This window comes from Panthera uncia, chromosome A2 (genome assembly GCF_023721935.1).
Source record: "Panthera uncia isolate 11264 chromosome A2, Puncia_PCG_1.0, whole genome shotgun sequence".
In the NCBI taxonomy this organism is placed as follows: Eukaryota; Metazoa; Chordata; class Mammalia; order Carnivora; family Felidae; genus Panthera; species Panthera uncia.
The window spans coordinates 19,784,001-19,801,340 of NC_064816.1; the positions used below are offsets into that span (position 1 = coordinate 19,784,001).

At 52.3% G+C, this 17,340-nt stretch overlaps 1 protein-coding gene across 1 annotated transcript; it reads right to left on the minus strand.

Annotated features, from left to right (window-relative positions):
* Window positions 1-70: 70 nt before the first annotated feature.
* Window positions 71-10,878, minus strand: TWF2 (twinfilin actin binding protein 2). Its single transcript, XM_049640613.1, has 9 exons — window positions 10,715-10,878; window positions 7,013-7,090; window positions 4,300-4,478; window positions 3,824-3,919; window positions 3,507-3,611; window positions 3,237-3,362; window positions 1,357-1,507; window positions 1,101-1,222; window positions 71-668 (listed from the first exon to the last, which is right to left on the minus strand). The coding sequence occupies exons 1-9, from the start codon at window positions 10,737-10,739 to the stop codon at window positions 501-503; spliced, it is 1,050 nt and encodes a 349-aa protein (XP_049496570.1). The 5' UTR covers window positions 10,740-10,878; the 3' UTR covers window positions 71-500.
* Between the last annotated feature and the right edge of the window lie 6,462 nt (window positions 10,879-17,340).

Below are 17,340 nucleotides of genomic sequence, written 5' to 3' on the forward strand. Positions count from 1 at the left end.
CAGTTATATACACGGGGCCTCCCGATTCCCAGTGTCAGAGGTGGATCCCTCAGGGCCAGACTCAGGTGTTGATTTAAAAATATTTTATTCTTTAAAAAATACAGCATTCAACCATCTTATTCTGCAGGGACACCCTACCCCAGCCCTGACTAAACCCACCCCTGTGGCCAAGGCTTCTGGGATGTGCTAGGATCCTAGTCTCAGTTCCCCTGGGGGCCAAGCTCATTCTAGGCTCCCTACCCAGCGCCCTTGAGCCAGGCAGGCAGGGTCCCCAGACCCCCTGGGCACACAGATGAGAGGCAGGGACAGCAACAGGGAAGGTCACAAGATGTCAGCTCCAGTGGCTCTCAGAAGCTGCAAGAGTGTTCTGTCAGCAGCCCTCCTGCCCCACAAGAAGCAACCCTCCCCTGGAGCCCAGGCTGGAAAGGAGGCAGGTGGCCGGGAGCGGTGGGGCACACAGCCCCACAGTCCACATATCGGGGCAGCTTAGGTCCGGCCACCTAGCTGTCATCCCCGTTCTCGCCAGGACCACGGATGAGGCGCTTGTGGCCCCGCTTGCCCCCTGGGCCCTTGGGCTTGGCGAAGGCCTGCTTGAAGGCGTGTTGTTTGGGGTGCACCTCGTCGTAGAGGAACTCGGCTGTCAGCTCCGCCCCATCTCCAATCTCAATCTGCATGGGGCAAGGCAGTGGTCTGGTGGGGGGCCCCTGACACATACCACCCTTGGTCACCTCCACTCCTAGGGCAGCCCCTTGACCTCTCACACTCTAGCCTTGGGGTCTCCTCCCAGATCCCCCCACCTGGAATGCCACCTCCAGGAACACATTGCTGGGGCCCACTGCCCTGCATGCCTTGGTGACACCCTATCTGCCTTTCAGACCCTGGGAGAGCAGAGTCATGGGCAGCCAAGACAAGGGCTTGTCCATGCCACCAGTCAGATGGGCACCTTGGGAATGCATGCTACCCCTTGGGCCTCATCCACGTCCATCCCACAAGGCAATAATGACCCCTGCCCTGCCACTGTCTTGGGACTCCAATGCCCCATGTGGAGGGTGGTGTTAAAGGCCCCTTGGGAGATGAGGCTCTGGGGAATGGGCACCCACCTTCTTGGAGATCTCCAGCTGGAAGTCCTGCTCCACGGAGTCGAGGAGGCGACTCTTACAGCTGGAATAGAGCATGCGCTCCTTGATGCTGCACTTGTACCCCGGCATCGAGTAGATGAACACTGTGGGGGATGGGGACGTGAGCAGAGGCTGGGGGACCTGCTGACCCATGCCCCCTGCAGCAAGCCCACCCAGCCATAGGCCAGTGCTGCTTCTATTCAGCCACGGGCGTGGGGGCGCTGCTGTGGCCACTCACCCACAGACTCAAGGTGGTCCCCCTCATGGGTGTGCTTGTAGAGGAAGAAGTGGTAGCGGGCAGCATCTCGGGGCACCCTCGAGGGCAGCTGGGCCACTTCCGTGGGCTCTGTGTGCACCAGCTCAATGGTCTCCCGCTCCAGGTCCAGCTTCTACCAAGGGTAAGGGCGAGGTGAGGGCCTGAGCGGCAGAGGGCCCGGACCCACCCTAGCAAACAAGAAGTCCCCAAGGTGACAGGCAGGAGTCTGACTGTGGTCTCCCTTTCCCAGGATTCCCCACCTCAGTGGCCACCCACCATGGGGTCCCTGCGAAGAGGCCACTCCTGAGTCCCCACCTCTGCCTTTGAAAGCTCTATGAGAGGAGGAAGTCCCACCAGGGGCAGTGGACAGGACAGTGGGGAAGGTCTCCACCTGAGGGAGAGGCCTCTTGGGGGACACATCATTTTGCTTGGAATGGGGAAGTCTAGGAGCACTTGGCTAGCTCAGTCAGTGGAACATGTGACTCGATCTTGTGAGTTCAAGCCCCACATTGGGGCTTTAATGTTTTTACTTATTTTTGAGAAAGAGAAAGAGCACAAGCAGGGGAGGGGCAGAGACAGAGGCAGACACAGAATCTGAAGCAGGCTCCAGGCTCTGAGCTGTCAGAACAGAGCCTGACACAGAACTCAAACTTGTGAACCGCGAGATCATGACCTGAGATGAAGTCGGACACTCAACGGAGCCACCCAGGAGTCACAGGCATAGGGCTTACATTAAAAAAAAAAAGAAGGCGTACCTGGGTGGCTCAGTTAGTTAAGTGTCCTTCTCTTGATTTCTTTTTTTTTTTTAATGTTTTATTTAAAATGAGTGGGGGAGGGGCAAAGAGAGGGGCAGAGAGAGAGGGGGACAGAGGCTCCAAAGCAGGCTCTGTGCTGACAGTGGAGAGCCCCATGTGGGGCTCGAACTCATAAACTGCAACATAGTGACCTAAGCTGAAGTCGGACGCTCAACTGACTGAGCCACCCAGGCGCCCCCCCCCCCTTTTTTTCAATTGTGTATTTATTTTGAGAGAGACAGAGAGAGAGACATAGCACATTTGAGCAGGAGAAGGGCAAAGAGAGAGAGAATCCCAAGCAGGTTCTGCACTGTCACTGTGGAGCCCAACGAGGGGCTCGAACTCACAAACCATAAGATCATGACCTGAGCCAAAAAAACCAAGAGTTGGATGCTTAACTGACTGAGCCACCCAGGCGCTCCCCGACTCTTGATTTAAAGTCATGATCTCACAGTTCAGAAGACTGAGCCCTGTGCTGGGGTCTGTGCTAACAGCGCAGAGGCTGCTTGGGATTCTCTCTTGCCCTCTCTGCCCCTCCCCTGCTCATGCATGCATGAGCACGTGCTTTCTGTTTCAAAAATAAATAAGTAAACATTAAAAAAAAAGAAAAAGAAAAAGAAAAAGAAAAAGAAAGAAAGCGGGAAGCCTAGGCCACTGGAGCAGAAAGACCCAACCTGGGGAAGGGGGCAGTCAGGGGAGCTGCAGAGGGAGTCTAGGACAGGAAGGGGCTCAGGTCTGAGGAGTCAGTGTGAACTCCAGGCTGAGTACGTGTACACAGTAAGAAGGGCAGAATGAGGGACAGTGTCTCACACATGTCCCTGCATGTGAGCAAGGACTGGGCAAGGCAGGGGAACACATTGCATCTACTGTATGAGGCATCTGCACTCAAACAGGAACAGGGAGCGACAGGGGAGCAGGAGGGGGGACAGTGGGTCCCCGCAAGTACATAGGTGAGCTAAAGAGGACAGACTGGGTACTGAATGCACATCCGTGCACATGTCTGAGCAAGAGCAGGGGAGGGGCACGGTGTGCCCTGCATGTGTGCCTGGGGCAGGGACAGGCACCCACCAGCTGGATGTAGTTGATAGTCTTCTGTTTGAGCTGCTGAAGTGCCCTCTGGGCTGCCGGCTGCAGTGGGAAGGTGAGGCCCTGCAGGGTCTGGTGCTTGCTCTCCACGCTGATCTCTGTCTTCACCTGGGGACGAGTAAAGAGTGAGTGAGGCCCTTACCTGCCTAACCAGGGTGTAGCCCTACTGGAGCACAGGCCCGGCCAGCTGGGCCCAACGTTACCTGGAGGGCCTCAGGGTGGGACTTTTGACCATTGGTCTGGTGCACTCACCTCGTTAATACGGATCTGCTGAAGCTCTCTCTCAGCTGAGGTCAACGGGGCGGGCGCTGCACAGGACGAGAGGTGCTTCTGGTACCCAGCAAAGGAGAGGTCATCCTGGCCAGTGGATGCAGAAGCATAAATGGGCACCTTGGGTTGCTGGGCTGGCAGAAGCCCACTGAGCACCCCAGCTTGCAGCCCCTGGACTTTCCCAGCCCTCTCCACTCCTCCCCAAGCCTGGCACCCACTTCCTATGTGACCCTGCATAACATCCCACACTCTGTGGACCTGTGATCCCAGCTGGGTGGGGCCTGGCCTAGGGAGCCTACCTTCACAGTCCCAAAGAGCTCATCCTTGATGTGGCCGCCCCCAAACTCCTTCTTCACTGTAGCCCGTGTGGCTGCATACAGCATCTTCAGCCGCACCTAAAGGACAGGAGCTAAGCTGTGAGACCCATCCGGGCAGCACTGTCTCTCTAGAGAAGCAGGCCAGAGCTTCTGGGTGGGGACCAGGTCATCGCTTTGTGCCCATATACCCAGCAGAGGGCGCAGCAGGGTGCGAGGATGAGAGTGGGTGGAGCCTCCCCAGCCCAACATCTCTGCCTCCCAGAGCCAGGCTGAGGTGGCTGGGGGGCCTCTGGGAGACATCAGGCTCCAAGCACAGGGCCTTGTCCTGTTTCAGACTCTGAGGCAGGACCTGGTATCTCTCCCCTTGGACTTCCCAGGGCAGGGTCTTGTTATTTCATTCAGATCCAACTTTCCCTCTCCCCTGGTCTGGGAACTGGGCAGGGATCCCTAGGACTCACAGGAGAATTGTCAGGTGACCAGGCGAGGAAGAGCCACTCGAAGCCCTGGGCGTTCTGCGAGTCCAGGCGGTAGAGCAGATAACAGGGCTGCTGGGCATCCAGCAGCGGCAGCACGGCCCTGTCGTAGTCCTGGTCCCAGCAGCCCGCCAGCTCCCGCGAGGCACCTAGCACGAGCTGCTCTGGGGGCAGAGGCCGGGTGAGCCAAGGAGTAGCCATCTCCCATACCCACCTCAGACCTTGGGCCTTCTTGGCTGGGGCTCAGGTCTGCCGGCCACTCCACCCACCGTTCCCTGGAGCCCCCAAGCCCCTGAAAGATGAGGCTACGTGACTGAATCTGTGAACGAGCGAACGAATGAATGAAGCACAGAGCTGCCAGCTATATGAACGCACGCACATATGCACAGAAATGGCCTCGAGAATGCTCCCACAGATAACTAAGCACGGACAAACACGAGAAGACATGTGGCTGCATTGCCCACAGCCACCAACAATGCAGTCCCCTCACGATCACCCACACACTCAGACCCACCCCACTGGCATGGCTGCTCAGGCACAGCCCCACTGTGTCACTTCCTGTTCCCCTCCTCCCTTGGCCTAAGATTCTAGGGGAACCTGCAGCACACCATTCTCAGAACAACTGTGCTGAGGGAGGTGGGGCCTAGCCTCAGGCCACAGGGACCTGCCAGAGCAAAAGCATGTGGGAAAGAGGGAGACAGGGGCTCTTATCAGATACTATATAAATCTGTACCCTGTTGCTACTGGCCAGCTGTAGTCCCCTCCCCTCCAAATTAACAAACCTCTTAACGCCTGGGGTCAATAGGCCGGCCACCTCCCTGGCTGGTGCACACTGGCTGAATGGGCCATTGAGGCTGGACATATACTTGACCTATCCACCCACAGGGTCTTGGGTGGGCACCCAACATCAGCCCAGGGGTGCACAGTCCCGGGGTGGCAGAAGACCTGGGGCAAGCGTTAATCAACACCTGGCCAGGGGGTACCTGACCACCAGGCCCTCCTGATGAGGGCCAAACATGCCAGGCCCACCAGCCCAGCTGCCTCTCTGCAGGCCTCGGACTCCTTGCCTATCCTCCTAGAACTCAGATGGGGTCAAGGGTGAAAACCAGCAGGCAGTCGGCCCAACAGTACTGCCAACAGAGTTTAATTTGTTGCCAACATTTTCAAAATGGGAAGTTTTACATAATAAGTGGAATTAACGGATACTCTAGAAGGAGCTCAAGCCTCACTCAGTAGGAGATGGGCAGTGGCTCCCTGTCAGGGTGCCTGAACCTTCCTGGGGACTCCCAGGTGCCCCAACAACTAAAATGTAGAACAGAGAGGGGCGCCTGGGTGGCTTGGTCGGTTAAGCGTCCGACTTCGGCTCAGGTCATGATCTCACGGTCCGTGAGTTCGAGCCCCGCATCGGGCTCTGTGCTGACAGCTCAGAGCCTGGGGCCTGTTTCGGATTCTGTGTCTCCCTCTCTCTCTCTGCTCCTCCCCTGTTCATGCTCTGTCTCTCTCTGTCTCAAAAAAATAAATAAACGTTAAAAAAAAAATTTAAAAAAAAATAAATAAATAAAAAAATAAAATGTAGAACAGAGATAAGAGCCCACCTACAGATTCCTCCTGGTAAACATTAGTAGAGGTGTCCTGTCTGGGAGGCGACAGGGAAGGCTGAGAGCTAAGGTTGATGAGTCTATCTCTTCGGGGGGCAGGGAGGCTGTGGCCTGTCACCGCGGGAAGCCTTCATTCTTGACCTACTACAGTGACCACGACCTGACCTCTGAGGGCATCTGAACTTGGGGACCCTGGACAAAATCTAGCACAGATCTGGAACTAAAGTCTGGGGTGAATTCTGGGTCTGGGTAGAACTTGCTTTGTACCAATTCAATGGGTGAAAAGTTAGCTGGGCACCAAGCCCATTTGGGGGGTTGCCTAAAGGGCCCACTACTGCTGGCTACCAAGGATTCATGGGGCACCCAGCCCACGCCCAGTGTCTGTACCCATCACCTCTAGGGACAACCCTTAGCACGAAGGGAAGGGGAGGAGTCGCCACCAAGCCTCAGCCTCATCCTCTACCTCCCCAAACCCTCCCCCCACTTCAAGCCTCAGCTCAAGCTCACCCACTCCCACCCCAATATGAGGAGCACCCACCCTGTGCAAACCTCAGGTTCCCAGTGTCCAGGCCAAGGCTCGGCCAAGGCTCAGCCAAGCCTGGAATCCCCCGGTCATGTTGTCAAACCAAGCTGGGCATGAGTCCCTTTGCCCTGTTGTAGGGGCACTTCCCAAGGGCAGGGCCCCAGCTTCTCCTTGGGACTCCCCCCCGGCCACACCAGCCTGCCTATCATAGAGGGAGGTGAGTGGCACTTGCCACATGGGGCAGTGCCTGGCCTCACTGATCTCCTGCTCCCATGCCCAGCATAGCATCCTGGCTAGGCCTCTGACCCCCACATAGCCTCTGGGGAGCTGGACAGGACCTCTGGGCAGGGCCCTCCTTGCTGTCGTCCCAGCTTTTGTTTCTTGTTCTGTGTAACAGGGGTAATGATCATGCCCACCAGTGACGCTCTCCTACAAAGCACCTCCAGTCCCCAGAGGGAGCAAGTGAGGTCCTGAAGGGGATAGAGGCAAATGTCCCGGCAGCTCTCAGAGAAGCAGCTGGGTCTAGCCCCCCCGCCTATGCCCTAGCTTATCAAAGGGGGCAGTACGGGGCACTCACCGTCCTCAATGACGACTTTGATGAGCCGGATAGAGCCAGCCCGTGCCTTGGCGAAGAATTCCTTCAGCTCTTCGGTGGCTACAAGAACAAGAAACATGGTGAGGGATAAGCAGGCAGCGTGAGCAGGGTGGGCAGGGACACGTTCAGGGCCGGCTCCGTCCTGTGGGGTCTGGTGGTGGAGCTGGGAGCTGGGTTAAATATGGCCCCCCCATGTGACTGGGAACCTGACACGGTCCACAAACATAAGCTCCCAAATTTAGCCAGCAGTGTGGCCCGCTGGCTGAGATAGCTCTGGTGACAGGGTAGGCAGGGATGGGCCAGCACATTCAAGGATGGGGCAGGCTCTGGGCCAGGCCAGGCTAACCAGAGTGAATGGCCCCCAACTGTCCCCTGTCCCCTGCCCCCTAGGAAGGCCCAGCACTGAAGTGGCCTCTGACACTCCCAGTTCTGTCATATGCACAAACACAGAAATACATGAACACATGCCCCCAGTATGCACTGACCACTATGTCCGGTAACACACACATGCAATCACACGTACACATACACGCACACGTGCACCACCTGTTGCATGTGCCATCAGGTACGTGCTCAGTCCAGCACATGTGAATATAACACATAAACATCTATGTGACACAGTGGAGGAGAAATGCAAATACCCTCACACATGACAACATATTCAGCTGGTCAAACATAAATGGACACACACATTTCGACACACAAACATACACAAGAACACAGTCCCCAGAGTGCTAACAAACACATAGGCAAATGCAGAACCCGGCTAAGACATGTCCAGGCAAGAAGATGTACAAAGCATACACACAAACACACACGCATGCACACCCAGCCCACCAGCCAGGCTGCCTAACCCTGAGAGGTCCTGAGCCCAGCCCTAGCACAGCCCTGCCCTAGCACAGCCCTGCTAGGGGCACTAAGTCCCCAGCCCTTAGGCAGTCCAGAATGCTCCTAGAGGAGGAATGGCAATCAGGAACTCTCCAAAACAGACCCTGTCTTGGTCCTTGGGTCACAGCTGGAAGATGACAGCCAATGACCAAGGACCCAAACACAGAGGTGAGACCAGGAATGTCACAGATCTACCAGTGGTAAAGACACAGAAACCAAAGTTCAAGTGAGGAGGGGCCCGACTTGGGTCTCTACGTGTGCTAGGGCCAGGCCAGCATGACCTTGAGGCTATCCAGGGGTCAGAAGAATTCTGCAGGAACACAGCTGGAGAGCTGAGGTCAGAGAGTATTTATAGGGCCCAGACTGGGCAGCTTGAGGGCAGGGGGTGGGGGCCTTTAGGAAAACAAACTCTGGTCATGTCCTCAGGGGCCCCTCATGCAGGGTGACCCTGAGCCTGAGAAGTCAGGCTGTGTACCATCCTCCATGGCCTCTGGGGGAGCAGGGTCCCAACCAAGTACCATGGCATAGAGACACGGTCCCACTGGGGGAGGACAGGGCTGCTTATCAGCAGACCCCAAGCAAATCCCTGAGGAAAAGCCTGGTCTCTGGGTCTCCACCTTTCCCATAGTTGTGTGTGACCTCTGACCTCACTGAGCCTCAGACTCATCTATACTGTGGAGCTAATACTCTCAAGGTGCAGAGGGCTGTGCTAAGGAGTAGATGGGGAAAAAATGCTCAGTAGTGCGGACTTTACGAATAATTGTTAAATTTAAAATTTTACTACTGTAAATTTACTACTGTAATGATGGCAGAGCAGGCTGTGCTGAACTGCCCTTTCCACCTGCTCAGACCTTCTGGGAGGGAAAGCCAAGAAGCTCCCCTAAGGGAGAGGCTGCCACACCCCTTCTAGAGTTACTAAGACAAAGTGACACCCCAGTAGTGGAAGAGACATTCCCCGCCCCCCACCCCATGACTCTTCAGCCACCATCAATAATCCAGAGGCCAGGCCTGGGACACCAGAGCCTCTATCATCAAAGATTCATGCTCCCCCCCCACCCTTCTGCCTCTGCTGCCCTGCCCTCCCCCTACCCCATAGCCTCAAGTTACAAGTCCCTCCCTCCCCCCCTCCCTCACCCTGCTCTGAGGTCACCAGATCCACAGGTATGGCCACACTGGGCTGGCATCTGGGCATCCAGGGCAATCGATCTCACCTTCCACCTCCCCAGGCCAGAAATGGGAAGGAGTGAGCTGCTCACGGGCACTTCCCAGTGATCCCCTAGCCAGGCCTGTCTCACCATGTGGGAAATGAAGGAGTGAGGCAGAGCCCTGGCCACAGGACCTGTCAGCCCTGAACAGGGAGCAGGGGCCACAGCTTCCGATCTCCTCCAGATGGAGGCAGCAGCAGTGACCAGACAAAGGGGAAGGAAGGGGCAGGTCCAGGGGGCAGTGTTCCCTTCTGTGGGCTGAGTCATGAAGCCACCCCTCCAACTCCTCCAGCTCCTTCTGGAGAAGCTGGCCCACCTGGTAGGAGGCTGGCCCTGACCCAGACTCTGGCCTTTTCTGGTCCTGTGGGGCGGGGCCAGGGAAACCCTATAGGCGGTCTAGCCACCAAGCAGCCACAACCACAAGCCAAGTCAAGATCCAGGCAGTCAGGCTGGTCGATGGTGGTGGTGTCCCCGGGCTGGGGATCCTGGTGTGGTGGGAGGAATGGCTGATGGCCAAACCACCAGGCTGTCTGGGCAAGCAGCCTGGGCTTTTCCCACAGGCCAGGAAGTCCTCCCAGGCTAGGGACAGAGGGGGACAATGAGGCCCCGGAGGGGTCAGGACACCTGGCTCCTGCTTCTCCCCAGCCAGTGTAAAGAGGAAACTAAGCCCTTGGGGAATGGGATGATGCTCTAGGCTGGAAGAGGCTTGGGGTAGGGAGAGCTGGCCTGGAGTCTCTAAAGCCAGGACCCTCCTCACAAACCCCATATTTGGACCCTCTTCTCTGCCTTCAGCCTGGAGCTGGAACCTTCTAACCCTAGCCAGGGCAGACTCAGGAGATCAGAGTGGAAAATGGTAGGGAGGTCAGAGGTCAAGGTCAGATTGGCAACTCTCCCCATCCCACTCTGAACGCCCTGTCCCAGGTTTTCCCCAGTCTAGCTTGCTCAAGTATGTGAGGGTCCAGGGAGGAGTCAAAGGTCAGGGACCCCTCCTCACACAGACACAAACCCATACAATCCTTACACAGACACATCTGCTACAGGCATCCATGGTAACAAATGCACATTGAGATGTACCCAAACTGTGCACACAAACACCCACAGACATGTGCACACAGTCACAAAACACTGATGCCTAAAGATGGTTCCATGCGACAGTGTCCATTCAATCAGCTATTAGTGCATGTGCATGAATGACCCTAGACATACACAAGCAGTCACATCCAGATGTGCACACCCAGGACTGTACACACAAGTGCACATGCGTGCACACTCCCCCAGATGTGCACATCCGGGTACACCCACCCCCAGAAAGGAACAAAAATATATAGATGGGCACACACAGGCACATCCCCCTCAGATGGGCACACAGATATTTCCACTACAGCTGTGTACATGCACACCCACTCCCAACTATGCACAGTAAGTCGCACGCCCCCATATGTGCCCACCCCAGGCGACCGCCGGCTGCAAAAGAGAACAGGAAGCTTCCCTAGGCTGGTGCCAGGGAGGAGAGAATGGCTGAGCGCCGGGGAGGGGGCGCAGCCTCGAGCGGATACCCTCGGCTCCCTGGCCGCCCACCGTCCTCCCTCACCGTGGATGCCCGTCTGGTGCGCCATGGCTCCGTGCCCCGCTCCACCAGCGCCCTTGGAGCCCTCGGCTCGGCCCTGGACCCGCTCTGCTCGCCTGGACCCGGAGGAGGAGGAGGATGTGGCGGCGGCCGCCCAGCCTCGCGCAGCTTCCCGGGCGGTGCCGCAGGACCCGGCCCAGAGCGCCCCGCCCCCGACGGGCGAGGCCGGGAGGGGGCGGGGACTCGGGGCCGCGCGTGCGCGCACCGTGCGTCTTGTTCCGGGTGAGACTTTCGCGCGGAGTTGATCGGCGTGTCCGCGCGCCTGCGCGTGCCTGTTTGTGGGGAAGAACGGGGCCTCCGTGTGGTCGGGCATCCGTGGGCGCACTCATGCGCGCGCGTGTGCCTATAGGCCGTGAGCCGACGGGTCTGTAGCCGGGGCGCGTCCGGGAGTGCGCGCGCGAGTCTCTGCGCCCCAATCTAGGTGGGTTTCCAAGTGGGGTGAGATCCGCGCGTACCCTCACTTATGGCCGGGAAGGGGTTTGCATGAGGATGGAAGCGCCTGTGTTTTTGAGCGGCATCCCTTTTCCTAGAGACGTTTCCTGAGCGCCCCCTCCGACGCACTGGCACCTCGAGGCGGGCCTGGCTGCAGGCCCTGCCCTGATTGTGGGAGCCAGACTGACCTACCTGGCAGTTAGCAAATGAACCTGTGGTGGCGAGGGCCCTGCCCAGAGAGCAAGGGGCCACTAGGAGGAGGTGAAGTTTGAGTGGAGACCTGGAGGTCAACCTGGCAGAGCGGAGGGAAAAGTTTTCTGAGAAGAGGAAACTACATGTGCAAAGGCCCAGAGATTGAAGGAGGGCCAGAGCTTGGCGAGTGAGTAACTTCCCAACTCCTAATCTACTTCTGGCTCCACACCCAGCAGCTTTGCCTTCTCTGGCATTAGCCCTGCTGTTACCAGCCAATCAACATAATGTATCTTACAGGCCACGTTGAGCCAGGGATGAGCACAAGGCCACAGAGCCTGTCTCAGGACTTTGGTTGGGAAGATTGGGAAGGAGGCCACCTTTGAGGGCTGGGATTGCTGAGAATTGATGATGGAGTATGGGGCCTGCCTTGCATCTGGCCCCAGCTTGAACTCCCTGATCACTGTCTCACTACCCCATGCTGAATAAGTAGCATTGCGCCCTCCTCTGTGTGCCCCAAACCCTGGGCTTCTCATCTCCTGAGAGTACAACAAACACAAAATTGAAGTATTTTCTTATTTATCTTCCTATGCACACCCTGAAAACTGGACCTGTGTAGTGCTCACCTTGACCCCAGAACTCACAATAGAAACTAAAAACTCTGTGTGGCCTCACAGCCTGCCCTTGGGAGAATAGCTCACAGGCAAATCCCCAACTCAGCCCTGCCACAGCACAGATGGGACAGCAACACAGAGCCAACAGTTACATCAGCTCTCAGACCTGGCCACTTCCATCAGAGCACTTGGCAATTCCACAGAAGCATAAGAGCATCAACTTCTTGGAAACAGGAATTAGCCAAGAAAACAGGTTAATGAAAAACAATAAAGTTATGTTCCCTGTAGAAATGTCTATCACTGAATGAACTGTGACTACCTTAACTGTAAGGTCTCCCTGTTGCCTGGCTTACCACTGCCTACATCATTCTCTCTCCCTCTCTCTCTCTCTTTTTTAAGTTTATTTATTTTGAGATATATAGAGAGAATCCCAAGTAGCCTCTGCACCATCAGCATGGAGCCCGACACTGGTCTTGAACCCAAGAACCGTGAGATCATGACCTGAGCTGGAATCGAGAGTTGGGACACTTAACTGACTGAGCCACCCAGGCGCCCCATCACTGCCTGATACATATACTTACCTGCTTATTTGTTTATTGTCTTCCCTTTACCAGTAGTTAAGTTCTGTTCCTGCTGTAACCCCAACACCTAGAACAGTGCTCAGCATTGGTAAGTGTTCAGAATTATTTGCCAACTAAACAAATGAATAAACAACTAGAGTCTCAGGGCACCTGGCTGGCTCAGTCAGTAGAGCGTGCAACTCTTGATCTCAGGGTCATGAGTTCAAGCCCCATGTTGGGCATAGAGTTCACTTAAAAATAATTAGAGTCTTTATGTTGCACACTTACTATGCACTGGACACATTTAATCCTCCTGACAACCCTAGGAGGTAGGTGTTATTGTCTCTCTTTTACAGTTGAAGAATCTGAGGTTTGGAGAGATGAAGTGATTTGATGCAGGTCGACAAGGTAGTGAGTGTCCACAAGAACCTTAGTTTCCTTTATTCAACATATGGAACAAAGGAGGAGAAATCCTATTGTTCAGTGGCCCTTGAGCCTTCCATCACAATCTCACACCTCAATGATGAAGGTTTGACCAGGGAAGGAAACACACTGGGAGACAGTCCCACTCAGCTTCAGAGCCTGGGATGCAGGCAGGGAGCCCAAGTACCCAAACAGACTCCATCTCTGGCTGAGATCTGGTTTCAGGCAGAAAGATGAGAAAGCTGCACATGGCTCCTCAGATGAGTCCTGGGATGAACACAGTATCCAGAAACAGGCTGATTGCTCCATTCTTTCTGATGTTTCTCAACAGAGTCAGCCATTGAAATTATTAGAACATGCTGATTTTTTCATGTGGATCAAAAGTTTAAATGTTAAAAACAACAACAAGAGTGAACTATAAAAATACTGAAGAAAAAATGGAAAAGTTTGTAGAATCTTGGAGTGAAGGGGGCCTTCTGAGTATGTCACCAAACTCAAAAGGCATAAAAGAAAAAAAAATATATGTAAATTCATTTATATTAAATTAAAAAAAAAAAACTGGAAGTCTAGGGGTGTCTGGGTGGCTCATCGGTTGAGCGTCCGACTTCGGCTCAGGTCATGATCTCAGGGTTTCTGAGTTCAAGCTCCGCATTGGGCTGTCTGCTGTCAGTGCACTTCAAATCCTCTGTCCCCTCTCTCCTGCCTCTCCTCCAATTGCTCTCTCTCTCTCTCTCTCTCTCTCAAAAATAAATAAACATTAAAAAATTAAAAGTCTACATGGAAAAAGCCACTATCAAAGTCAAAATACAAACAATAAACTGTAATTGGCTACAAACAACATACTTGTAACTCATTTCAAAATAAAGAGCTGTCATAAGTCAGTAAGAAAAAACCCCAAGTCTCACTAAGAAATGGGGTAAAAGAGTACAGACTACCCACAGAAAAAGAAATACAAATGGGTCTCTCAGACCTATAGAAAATTGGTTATCCCCTCTTAATAAGATAAATGGAAATCAAACTAGACTTCCATATTTTTATCTATAGAGAAATATTAAAAACCTTAATGAAATACTATGGGAAAATAGGCTGATGGAAGAGTAAACCTTCATGTAGAACAATGTCTACAAAATTGTGAATGTGTATACCCCCCCTTTTTTTTTAATTGAAGTTAAATTCACATAACAAAATTAACCATCTTAAAGGGATCAAGGCAGTACATTCACTATGTTGTGCAACCACCATCTCCTGTTCTAGAACATTTTCATTGGGGTGCCTGGGTGCTGGGTGGCACGGTTGGTTAGGTGTTCAACTCTTGATCTCAGCTCTTTTTTTTTTTTTTATGTTTATTTATTTTGAGAGAGAGAAAGAGAGCACAAGCAGGGGAGGGGCAGAGAGAGAGGGAGGGAGAGAGAGAGAGAGGGAGAATCCCAAGCAGGCTCCACACTGTCAGTGCAGAGTCCAATGAGGGGCTCAAACTCACGAACCGCAAGATCATGACCTGAGCCGAAGTCAAGAATTGGACACTGAACTGACTGAGCCACCCAGGCTCCCCTCAGCTCAGGTCTTGGCCTCCGGGTTGTGAGTTCAAGCCCTGCATTGGGCTCTGTGCTGAGTGTGAAGCCTATTTAAAAAAAAAAAATTCATCACCCCAAAAGAAAACCGTACCTGTTAAGCAGTTACTCCCCATTCCTCCCTCCTCCGGTCCCTGCAACCACCAGTCTTCTTTCTATTTCCATGGATTTACCTATTCTGGATAGTTCATATGAATGGAGGCATAAAACATGTGACCTTTTATATCTGGCTTTTTTTCACTTAGCATAATTGTTTGGAGGTTCATCTACATTGTAGCACATATCAGTACTTCGTTCTTTTTTATGGCTGAATAATATTCCATTGTGCGTATATACCAGAATTTGTTTATCCATTCATCCAGCTGATGGACATTTGTGTTGTTTCCACTTTTGGCTATTGTGAATAGTGCTGCTATGAACAACAAATGCCTTTGACCCAGCAATTCCATTACTAGGAACTGATCCTACCAATATTGCCCCCACAAAAAAACTGTAAAGCAAATAACTGAAAACAATCTAAATGTCCATCACTGGGGGCTAGCTACATAAAGTGTGCATTTTTGCAGAGACTACTCTGTAACGTTAACAATAAGGCAGCTTTTCGAGGACTAACAAAAAAAGAGGTATCTTTTATGAAAATTTCAAGTATAGGATATGGCACAGAGTATGCTATCATTTGTGGAAAGAAAAGGAAGGGAGAAGGAAAGATTTTATATATATGTAACTTTTAAATTACTTAAATTGAGATATAATTTACAAATCCCATTGTATCAGTGTTAAGTGTACAACAAGATTCAATATTTGTATATATCGTGAAATGACCACAATAAGTTTAGGTAACATCCATCACCACACATAGTTATAATTATTTTTCTTATGAGAACTTTTAAAATCTGTCTTAGTAACTTTCAAATATGCAATACAGCAGCATTAACTATAGTCACCATGCTATAGATTACACCCACAGAACGAACTTATTTTTTTTAATATATATTTATTTTTGAGAGAGAGAGCAAGCAGGGGAGGGGCAGAGAGAAGGAGACAGAGGATCTGAATGAAGCAGGATCTGTGCTGACAGCAGAGAGCCCCATACGGGGCTCGAACTCATGCACCTTGAGACCATGACCTGAAGTTGGATGCTTAATCAACGGAGCCACCCAGGTGCCCCCGCCCAGCACTTATTTATATCTGAAGGTTTATACCTTTTGACCAATTTCACCCATTTTGTCCACCCCGCCCCCACACTTCTGACAACAAGCAGTCCATTTTCTGTGCCTATGGATTTGAAATTTTGTTTAGATTCCACATATAAGTGAGATCATACAGTGTTTATCTTCCTCTGTCTGACTTATTTAGCATAAAGCCCTCAAGGTCCATCTGTGCTGTTGCAAATGGCAGACTGTCTTTTTTATGGCTGAATAATATTCCTGTGTGTGTGGTTGTGTACCACATTGTCTTTAACCATTCATCTGACAGTAGACATTTTGGTTGTTTCCATGTTTTGGCTGTTGTAAACAATGCTGCCGTGAAAATGGGGGTGCAGATATGTTTTCAAGATGTTGATTACACTTTCTTCAGATAGATATCCAGAAACGGAATTGATAGATCATATGATAGTTCTATTTTTAATTTTTTGAGGAACCTCCATACTGTTTTCCATAGTGTCTGCAACCAGTTTACATTCCCACCAACAGTGCACAAGAGTTCCCTTTTCTCCACATCCTTGCCAACACTCATTATTTCTTGTCTTATAGGTAATTTTTTTTTGGCTTGAATTTTCACGGAACACCCGGCACTTCTGGAAGGATTCACAAGAAACTAGTAATATTAGATGTCTCCGGGGAGGGGAACTGCATGGCCAGGGGATGGGCTTGTGGGAGAGACTTGTTACTAAATACACTTTACACCTTTTGAATTTTGTGGGTTTTTAAAAAAGTTTTTGTTTTGTTTTTGTTTTTGTTTTTTAAGTAATCTCTGTGCCCAACGTGGGGCTCAAACTCACGACCCCAAGATCAAGCATCGAATGTTCCACCAAATGAGCCAGCCAGGAGCTCCACCTTTTGAATTTTAAGTCATGGGACTCAACAAAAACTATTCTCCTTGTGAGTGAAAAAAAATGTAGCATAAAAATCTTGTTCTTTTTTGCTAAACTTGCTCCTCCCCACCCCAAACTGTCACATACGGACGGAGGTAGCTGAGGAGAGGTGTCAGGCCAGGAGCGGGGCAAGCTTGTGTTCATTAGAACAGTTAGGAGAAGGGTGTCACTGGGAAGTGGGGGGCTGCATGGCCCCCAGGGAGGGCTCAGCCCAAGAATGAAGAGAGACCCACCCCAAGGAACCTCCCCTACAATTTCAGACACCAGAGACAGAAGAGACTAGAAACTTCTGGAGAAAGAAAAAGGCAAACAACCAATCTAAAGGTCTGGGAATGAGAGGAGCCCTAGACTGCAACAGAAGCAACAGTCAAAAGACAATGAACAGAGAAGTCAGACTCTGAGCTAAAATATCAGTCAAAAACAAAGGATTTTGCCCCATGTTGGGTGTAGAGCTTACTTTAAAAAAAAAAAAATTTTTTTTTTTTTTGAGGCAAACCCTTTCAGACTTGGGAGGATCCAGGAAATGACCTTCCAGTCATCCTTTCTTGGAGAGTTGTTAAAGGATGTGCTTCAGCAAAATTAGGTCGAAAACTAAGAAAGTCAGGCTTGGGATCCAAGCCAGAGCAGAGGATCCCAGAAGCCACCTAGAAGCCAGAGGAGCCTCGGTGGCACTGAAGGGACACTCAGGCCTCCTTGGAACAGGGAG